We start from the raw sequence: 10,403 nt of genomic DNA, 5'->3' as shown, positions 1-10,403 counted from the left end.
AGACATTTGAAACAGTTTGTTTTTTTACACATACAGTTTTTTTGAGTTAATTTTTTTTTGAGTTTTTTTAAATTTTTTTTTGTTTGTTGTTAATTGTTGTTAGGATTGTTGTAGTTTTTTTTGAATATTTTTTTAGAGAAAACAACATGCCAAAAGTGTAAGCACAGAAAAAATGGAAGTCAGAAGCATGCAGATCATATTTATTTTGCATAAGCATGAAGCTGCAGTTTCACAATACCTTAATTACATTTACGAGTAACAGTAAAATGCTGCAAATAATGTTTTTTCTTACACTTGAAATGTGATTTACACCTTTACAAAGTTTCTCTTGCACATGCAAATTTAATTTAATTTGAATTCAAATTAAAATGCATTCATCAGTAGGTGATGCAATGCTGAAACACTTTTTGAACCTGAAATGGTTTTTGTAAATCCAGTGGTCAAATGCTGTGTAGCACCTGACCAATGACTGATCTTTGGGTGAATACCCACAAAACTGGAAGACTTTTTGAATGTTTATATTTCAAATATGAAAATGAGAAATTAGAGAGAATCAATAAATTATTAATAATTTATTTCTATTGTGTGAATAATATGTAATCCATAAAAAAGTAACTGTAGTCTGATTATGAGTATTTTAAAGTATAACTTAACCTAATTACAAGTACTTAATTTTTAGAATATGATTATGTAATTACATGTTATCAGTTACTACCCAGCTCGGCTTTTGTTGATCTCTATATTTAATATTACATATTATCTATTCAGTTTGGAGCACTGGAGAAGATCATTCAAAACTGTATGCAAATATCCATAATATCATTGACATAAAGATAAATCTTGCTGTACTCTGGTCTGTTATTTGTAGAATATTTTATTCTAATATTGTATTCATCACTATTTCCTCTTGGTGCTGTGAGTTCTTCCTCCCTGCAAATTCAATCAACATAAAAGCATTAACTGAGCCCTCATGAGTGCAGATCGTTCCAGATCAATGTGAATCATCTGAAAAACTCACCCGCTCTTCTTGCACAGATGATCTGAAGAAGAATCACAGTAGGAGCAGTAAACCCTGCAAACTCAACAATAATCACAATCACTGCAGGAAATATGGAAAGATAATAGACGCAATAAAATCACAATTCTTGACAAAGCACTGCAGATTGTCTGTTTCAGTATTAATGAACTGCATGTAAAGACGTGCGGTACCTCTGAATATTGATCCAGCAGTCCCTACTGACTTCAGTTTCTGCTGGATCTTAGTTCAGTTCAAACATAATGAACATAGAAAGCAAACATCTTAATACATAAGCTTCACATCACATAGATCATAAATATGTACCAGACCTGTGTGCACTATGTTAATAAATGAAAATGTCTCAGTTATGAACATCTTTGTTACTCCCTGAATAGGGAACTAGACAGTGTGTCTCTGGCACTATGGGAAACACCACCGGACGATTAACTGAAGCCCGGATACCATCACACCATACACTGACCAGTAGTGCCTCTGAGGAATAAGTCACATGTGCCTCATAAGAGTGTGCTCATGCCATCTTGCCTCAGATTTTCCATTATGAAGGAAACACTAAAAGTAGGAGAAAAGAACAAGAATGGCCAGCAATGTAGAATCTCATACCCTATTTATGGAACCAGGGTTACACACATTACTGAGAAGTTCCCATTCATAGGTTCACTTCTACTCTGCGTTGCTGGCACTATGAAAACAATATAACATAATGCCTTCATTAAACAGAAGTCTTAAAACTTATACTACTCATAAATCACTCTTCTTGTACTCATACTCCAAGACTCCTCAGATGACCGAGAACCATGTCTCAATGAGAATTTGGATGCCGAGATCTCTCCAGAGAGCACTGTTGTGGGAAGAATCCCACCATAAAGAGGCAGACCTTTCCAAAAGTGGAGGTGTAACCATGCTGAACAGTTTGCAGGACCTGCAGTTCATCTTGGTCTCTGATTGCAGAAAGCCCAAGGGAAAAACACTTTTGCAGTTCAACCAAACTCTACAACAGGGGCTTGGCCTCCAAGAACAAGCCCAGAAATCAGGAGCTGCTACTGAGAACCTGAGACCAAGAGGCCTTAGTTGTCAAACTTACTTTTGTTGTTTTGCATGCTTTTGCAGGCCCAGGTCTCTGGAATTGAGCTGCAAAAAGCTGCAGATTTCTGTTTAGCAGTGCAAAACTTATCCACCATCCACCGTTTCCCCAAATACATGTTCTTGTGACAGGAGAGCATCTAAAATTAAGGGTTTATCATCTTCTTTAATGTCACAAGTTTAGCAGTGCAAAACTTTTTCACACAATGTCACAGCGCTCCACAAGTGTGTATTCTTGGAAGGAGAGAGCAGCACAGGTCACCAATGAGATTCTCAAAGTCCAAGGCCACTGTAGAAAGCATATCATCATTGCGTGGACCACATCCAAAAGATATCAAATAACGAGCTTCCGTAGCGTGACAGAATATATTTCGAATAAAACACTGGATTTGTAAAGCACTCCTCAGCAGAGATCATGTGACCTGGGGAGAGAGAGAGAATGGGAAAACATCGACAGCACCCCGAGCACCCAGCTCATGCAGCGGTTTGACAAACGCAGAACTGGAACAGCGGGTGTTGAATGAACAGCCTGGTTTCCTCAGAAAGAAAGCGAGCCGAGAACGCAACACTTTCAAATGCAAACTATCACAGTGGCAACAGTCAGACAGGATGTTAGGCCCAGGGTCAAGCAAACTGTCATGTCTGTCTCCTCCAGTGATGAATCTGCTACATGGATCAGCACATTTTCAGAAACCAATCGCGTCTGCTTCAGAGAAGAGGTGAATGTTCAAAAAAAAGACAGTTTAGAACATTAGAATTGCTTTTACATAGGCTAACTGATAAATTGCATTGTGAGGTAATAAAATCTGAGCTGACATGGCACAATCATGCTCTTATGAGGCATACATGTATTCCTTGGGGGCTACTGTATATATATATATATATATATATATATATATATATATATATATATATATATATATATATATATATGTGTATAGCTATAGCATATTATATATAAAATATTGTAAAATGGCAGTGTGTGTGTGTACAACACATTCAAAAGTTTGGGATCAGTAAGGTTTTTAATGTTTTTTAAAGACTTTTCTTATGTTCTCAAGGCTGCATTTATTTGACAAAAAAAAAACTGTAATATTGTAAAATATTATTGCAATTTAAAATAATTTTATTGTACTTAAGGTTTACTGTAAAATAAGTTTATTGTAATTAAAAAAATGTACTTAATTTAACTTATTCCTGTAAAAAACCTGAATTTTCATCAGCCATTATTCCAGTCTTCATTGTCACATGATCCTTCAGAAATCATTCTAATATGCTGGTTTATTATCAGTGTTTTTTAACTTTTTTTTTTTAATTTTTTTAATTTTTATTTTTGTTTATTTTTTTATTATGTTTTTTTTTCAGGATTCTTGTGTAACAATATATGCAAATTTTTCTTTTTCTCTTTTTTTGTCTCAGGTTCTCAGTTTTTTTTTTAAGAATTGATAAAAAAGTGATAAAGACTGTACTCATGTTGTTATGTTTCTATTTTAAATAAATGCTGTTCTTTTAAACCTTTTTATTTATCAAAGTATTATATTTTTTTTTTTGTATGTGTAATGATCAATGTAAATAATTACTCTGGTGTGACCACCATTTGCCTCACGCAGTGCAACACATCTCCTTCACATAGAGGTTGTTGATTGTGGTCTGTGGAATGTTGGTCCACTCCTCTTCAATGGCTGTGTGAAGTTGCTGGATATTGGCAGGAACTGGAACACGCTATCGTATACTTCGATCCAGAGCATCCCAAACATGCTCAATGGGTGACATGTCCAGTGAGTATGCTGGCATGTAAGAACTGGCATGTTTTCAGCTTAGTTCCAGGAATTGTGTATAGATCCTTGCAACATGGGGCCGTGCATTATCATGCTGCAACATGAGGTGATGGTCGTAGATGAATGGCACAACAATGGGCCTCAGGATCTCGTCATGGTATCTCTGTGCATGCAAAATGCCATCAATAAAATGCACCTGTGTTCGTTGTCCATAACATACGCCTGGCCATACCATAACCCCACCACTACCATGGGTCACTCGATCCACAACGCTGACATCAGCAAACCGCTCACCCACACAACACCATACATGCTGTCTGACAGCTTCCTGCCCTGTACAGTGAAAACAGGGATTCATCCGTGAAGAGAACACCTCTCCAAAGTGCCAGACGCCATTGAATGTGAGCATTTGCCCCCTGCAGTCGGTTACGACGATGAACTGCAGTCAGGTTGAGACCCCGATGAGGACGACGAGCATGCAGATGAACTCTGAGATGGTTTCTGACAGTTTGTGCAGACATTCTTTGGTTATGCAAACCGATTGCTGCAGCAGCTGTCCGGGTGGCTGGTCTCAGATGATCTCGGAGGTGAAGATGCTGGATGTGGAGGTCCTGGGCTGGTGTGGTTACACAAGGTCTGTGGTTGTGAGGCCGGTTAGATGTACTGACAAGTTCTCTGAAACCCCTTTGGAGACGGCTTATGGTAGAGAAATGAACATTCAGTTCACGGGCAACAGCTCTGGTGGACATTCCTGCAGTCAGCATGCCAATTGCACACTCCCTCAAAACTCGCGACATCTGTGGCATCGTGCCGTGTGATAAAACTGCACATTTTAGAGTGGCCTTTTATTGTGGCCAGCCTAAGGCACACCTGTGCAATAATCATGCTGTCTAATCAGCATCTTGATTTGCCACACATGTGAGGTGGATGGATTATCTCAGCAAAGGTGAAGTGCTCATTTTGTTACGATGGAGGCGTGAAGGCAGGGACAGATCCAAATGCAGCTCTATTGTATCAGCGTAGTCAAACACAGGCAAGGGTAAATCACCAGCGAACAATAACAGGAGGGCAAGACAAAAGAATAATCCAATAAATAGTCCAAGATCAAAAAACAAGAAGGCAACGCAAGGAAACACGAAGACTAGGAACAGGGTACAGGCTAAACAATAATCAGCCATGTGTGTGTGGATGAGTTCAACCTATATAGTGTCACTGATAGGAAACATGTGGTGCAATAATGAGTTCCTAGACAGCGGTTTATAGGAAATGGAGTCCAGAGAGAACCAAGACAAAACCCCTTATCGTGACAGATTTAGACAGATTTGTGAACAATATTTGAGAGAAATAGGCCTTTTGTGTACATAGAAGAAGTCTTAGATCACTGAGTTCAGCTCATGAAAAATGGGGCAAAAACAAGTGTTGCGTTTTACAATTTTGTTTCAGTATATATATATATATATACTATATATATATATATATATATATATATATATATATATATATAAACATTGATAATTATGGATATAAATTAATGTACAAAAATAATGTATTCACAAACATTAATTCAATGTTCAAGTCATTAAGAAAAAAAAATCCTGAAATTGTTTTATTTATGTCATGTCATAAGCAGCAATATATAAAAATTCTGATGTTGCTTTATGGTCTTTTAAGGGTTAAATTACATTTCTTCTTGAGTGAGCGAAGGTGAAAACTTACCAGATAGTATCGGCTTTGCCTTTTCTACCGAACTTATCAAAGTTTCAATTTCCATGGCACGGAAATTAAAAGCTCACCGGTTTTGGTTATCCATTTTGTTCAACACTGTTTGTCTGTTTGTCGTAGACAACTAGTGTTGTATAATGCTACGTAGTATAATAAATGATGACACTTGTTCTTTGCTTTGTTTTATTTTATATAAGGAGTAACATTAAAATATATATTAAGGTGCACATAAAACACACACAAAACTCAAGTACATATGGAGGGAGGGGTTGTAGCAGACCAATCACAGCGCTTGTGGTCCAGGTAGAAATGACGTGTTGTTACATTTCTGGAGAGGTGCACGTCAGGCTGCGCCGTAGGCTACACGTGCAATGCATGCTACGCATAACCTACGATATAGCTACGGCGTAGTTTCAACGCAGAAGTATAAATCAGCCTTAAATTTTATACTCTGTTCATTATTCCACAACTCTTAAGAAATCTCATGATTACACCTATTTGTTTTCCTGCATTTGGACCATCATTCAGAATACTACTTAATTAAAATTCTTTCATTCCTAAGGATTGTAATTAATCTTGAAGTCGATCCCTTTCTCTTTCATATGCTGTACATATCATCATAACGTGTTCCACTGATTGAGTGGATTGTCGAACCTGATGATACAATTTAAGATTTCCTAACTAGAGATACGATACGATTTTGTAAGACAGGATAAGAATCCCAAATCAAGTTCAAATTTGCTCCATAATACGAATTTGCGAAAAATCCCAAATTTAACGCATCTCATCTTAAGTTAAGACCTAGGATAAGAAACTTTCTGTAATACACCCCCTGGATCCTGTTCATCATGTTCATGGTCACACATTTACATGTGCGCTTGCAAACATAAAGGCTGTGTCTGACTCAATGTCACTTGCACTGTTTTGAACTCAGAATAAACCAGCAAAAAAATAAAAAGTTTCTTGAACAGAGAGGAAGTAATAACATCTATATTCTTTCACAAGAAGCCAGTATCTGAGAGCCACTGCAAAGCACTGATGTGAGAAAGACTGAAGTACCTTTGGTTATGTGTGTGTTTGTAGTTGAGGAATCCTGAGAGTTTGTGATGTGGACTGGGAATCACTGCTGTCGTTGTTTCAGCTCGAGCTATATAGATGAATGTTAGTTCAGATGAATCATACTGTAGATTGTCCTCATATTTGAATCAGTTAACACAAGATAACTCTAGCATTATCTATCATTATTAGCACGTCTAACGGAGACTGTTCAGTAACTGATTATGAGATTGTTTTCTCACCTGAACTCTTGACAGTATATGTGACTGAGGTCTTGACTTGATCTCTCTGAGTAACTTTACATCTCCACTCTCTGTTGTCATCTTCGTTCAGGAGTGTTGTATTCACAGTGATGATACAGTGATCTGGAGTTGATTCCTGATATCTGGAGTCTGATATCTTTTTAACACCAGCCTGATTCACCCAGAACAGCTCAATTCTCTCAGAACGGATCCAATCATCACAAGAGACTCCAGCAAGAGAATACAACTGACAGGAGAGAGTCACAGAGCGGCCTGCAGTCTGTGATGATGATGAAGAGACTGAAACACAAAATAACACACAAATCACACATTACAAGCATCATGGGAATTTAAATAAATTTGCCCTTTTCAATTTACCATATAGTCATAAAATTACCATGAAGAACATGCAGATAAACATGAGCAACTGTCAGTTTTTGTCCATTCAATTTCCATTGTTGGCAGATGTAAAGTCCATAATCTTCTTTTGAGACGTTCCTGATGTTCAGAGAGCAGTCAGACCCCAGACTCAGTCTCTCATGACTCTCTGTGTCTTTCTTCTTTATCCCTAAATTAATCAGTTCAACTGCTGATGTATGACTGAATCTGTCATAGATCCATGTAGTTGATCTGCAGTCATGAAGACCATTATTACAGGACAGATGGACATTTTTACCAGAACTGATGAACACACGAGTCTCATCTACTTCACTGGAACCTGAAACACAAGAACATTTGAGTGATCATTGTTATATATTAATAAATGAAAACAAAGCATACCAGCATAAATAACAACAACAGAAGATTCAGATCATAGAGAAAATAGAGCTCTTCCTGTGTTTGTTCACTTTCTCTGATCTGACTGACTGTTGCGTTACATTGAGTGAAAACTGGATCAACACAAATTCACTCTGAGCACAATCTATAGGCTATACTTTAGATTACTGTTCACGAGTTCGCGCTAACATATAATATGATTGAGCAATTAGTAGCATATTTGACATGCTGTCCAGAGGGAGGGCGCCGAGCTCAGGATAGAGCCCGAACCCAGAGAAGTATTTTTTAACTGATCAGTGTAAGATATGTTCGGTAGCGCAGTCGATCTGCGGTGATGACAGGTCAGCGCGGCGCAAGCTCTGTAACATCGCACAGTTTCACCCCACTTTCAGTGCATTTGGATTCTCATATGTACGGCTGAACGCAAGTTCTCTCACTCTCAGTTTATGTTGCTTCTACCAGCTGTTTATTGCTGTAGATATGCAATGCAGAGAGACATATACACGATGCCCTCTTCTGGAGATGGGGCAGAAATATGCAGCTCATTTGCATTTAAAGTGATACACTCCAAAACATCTCTTTTTTTTAGACACACCCCAAAAATGACATTTTCCAGCTGTTATAATAAATGATATGTTGGGTATTTTGGGCTGAAACTTCATAGATACATTGTAGGGACACCTAAGACCAATATTACATCTTGTAAAAAGGGGCATAATAGGTGCCCTTTAAGGAGTTCCAATCTACAGGAAATTTTACAAATGTGCCTACAGTATATTGTCTGTGTCTATATTGTAGGGGTGCTCCGATTGATCGGCTACCGATTACTGTCGGCCGATAATCGCTTTGGGATGATTGATCAGTGGTCTCTATAAAGACCAATCTCATAAACAATCTCAAGCTGATGACATGCCTGTCGTGAGAGGTTTGGAGTGACATGCAGCGGCACAATCTCAATCCCTGTCCAGCGCGGCGATAAATAATTATAATGCTGTAGGTTGAGCTACGGTTCATATTTCTTCATTAAATAACTTCTAAAGTAAATTTGAAAACTTTCTGTGACACATAATTTCACAAACAGCATGACTGAATCACTGCACACTCGCTTTCTTTCTCAAAATGTGCAAATGGCTTCAAATCACATCGCGTCTGAACTATAAGCGAGCCGCACGCTGCACAGTTGAGACAGGAATCATCAGTTTCACTATTGAGGCAGTTTGCATCATCACTAAAGTTAATGAATTGCATTTCTTTTTAATTCTAGCCAGTGTTTAACCATTCAGTGCTCACGCTCTCCTGGAGATGGAGCACTCATGCACACTTGAAGCGCACACACATAACAGCAGGTTCACATTACTCCATTTGCAGTGCATATTTTTTTCCACGCTCAGCATTCACACTGCACACAGTTGCGGTCCGGCAGTGTGTTCCAGGAGCGGCGCATTTGCTGCAGTGTAGATATTCTTTCTGCACTGAGTGTTGCTGCATGCACTGAATCAAAGTGACAGTACATTGTTTGCGGTAAATATGAAAATGTAGTAATTACACCATAAATGCATATAATTAAAGTTAACAGTGTTTCACAGTCAACACATATGTCTTTGTTGGCTATTTTTAAAGGAGGTCACTGAATGCCCATTTTCCACAAGTTGATATGATTCTTTAGGGTGTTAATGAAAAGTCTATAAAGTCTATTGCTTAAAATTCCTCAATGGCAGTGTAAAAAAAACAACAACAACAAAAAAAAACTTTGTACCCTGTCAAAATCAGCTGTGTTTTCAGCAAGCTGTTTTTTAGTGCTGTCTCTTTAAATGCTAATGAGCTCTGCTGACCCCGTCCCTCTCTTCCGTGGGGTGATGAGCCCTTCTCATGATACTGTTTACATTAGCCACGAAACTTGCTAGCACGTTATTAGGAAGGCAATTTGCATAGATTCATATAATAACCTTATACTCACTTCTTCTGGAGGTGAAGCTGGATCATGATTTGCGCGAAACATAGATGCATTTAGGTAGATTGGAAGGGTTTAACAATTGTGTGCTCACACTCTCCTGGAGATGGAGCACTCATGCACACTTGTGGAGTAAATGACGACTGCTATGTTCATTATTACATCCAACAACAGAAACACCTCAATCACTTAGGAGCAGAGGCGAACCAAGATGAAGTGGGGGGCCCCAAGCAAAATTAAAACATGAGGCCCTTTTGAAAGATTACTTTGTTACTGAGATATATACAGGTGCTTCTCAATAAATTAGAATGTCGTGGAAGAGTTTCATTTATTTCAGTAATTCAACTCAAATCCCATTCTGGGATGGTACTCAAATGGTTCAGGTCATACTTAGAAGGGAGAGGTTATTATGTGAGTCTAGGAGAGCATAAGTCTAAGTGGACGTCCATGACATGTGGAGTCCTCCCACAGGCTCAATTCTGGCACCGCTCTTGTTTAGCCTGTATATGCTCCCACTAAGTCAGATAATGAGAAAGAACCAAATTTGCCTATCACAGCTATGCTGATGATACCCAGATTTTACCTAGCCTTATCGCCAAATGACTACAGCCCCCATTGACTCCCTCTGCCAATGTATTGATGAAATTAATAGTTGGATGTGCCAGAACTTTCTTCAGTTTAAACCAGGAAAAAAACTGAAGTTATTGCATTTGGGAAACAAAGATGAAGTTTTCAAGGTGAATGCATACCTTGACTCT

The 10,403-nt window shown here is 38.2% G+C and overlaps 1 protein-coding gene across 1 annotated transcript; it reads right to left on the bottom strand.

The window, feature by feature from the left end:
• Positions 1-6,853: 6,853 nt before the first annotated feature.
• On the bottom strand, positions 6,854-9,009 carry LOC109080804. The gene is made up of 3 exons (XM_042723008.1): positions 8,985-9,009; positions 7,315-7,635; positions 6,854-7,217 (listed from the first exon to the last, which is right to left on the bottom strand). Exons 1-3 carry the CDS (start codon positions 9,007-9,009, stop codon positions 6,898-6,900), a joined length of 666 nt encoding a protein of 221 aa, XP_042578942.1. The 3' UTR covers positions 6,854-6,897.
• Positions 9,010-10,403: the final 1,394 nt, after the last annotated feature.

This window comes from Cyprinus carpio, chromosome B4 (genome assembly GCF_018340385.1).
Source record: "Cyprinus carpio isolate SPL01 chromosome B4, ASM1834038v1, whole genome shotgun sequence".
Lineage (NCBI taxonomy): Eukaryota > Metazoa > Chordata > Actinopteri > Cypriniformes > Cyprinidae > Cyprinus > Cyprinus carpio.
Note: the sequence above shows the minus strand (reverse complement) of the source record. Positions and strands in the feature narration are given on the sequence as shown.

What these genes read in the sequence shown, in the direction of transcription:
- LOC109080804 (XM_042723008.1), bottom strand. Translation starts at nt 9,009, where the DNA reads ATGAGTGCTCCATCTCCAGGAGAGC. An exon ending in TGCTCCATCTCCAGGAGAGC is followed by an intron (nt 7,636 to 8,984) that starts GTGAGCACTGAA and finishes CTTGTGTTTCAG; the next exon opens with GTTCCAGTGAAGTAGATGAG. An exon ending in TTATCTGCATGTTCTTCATG is followed by an intron (nt 7,218 to 7,314) that starts GTAATTTTATGA and finishes TTTGTGTTTCAG; the next exon opens with TCTCTTCATCATCATCACAG.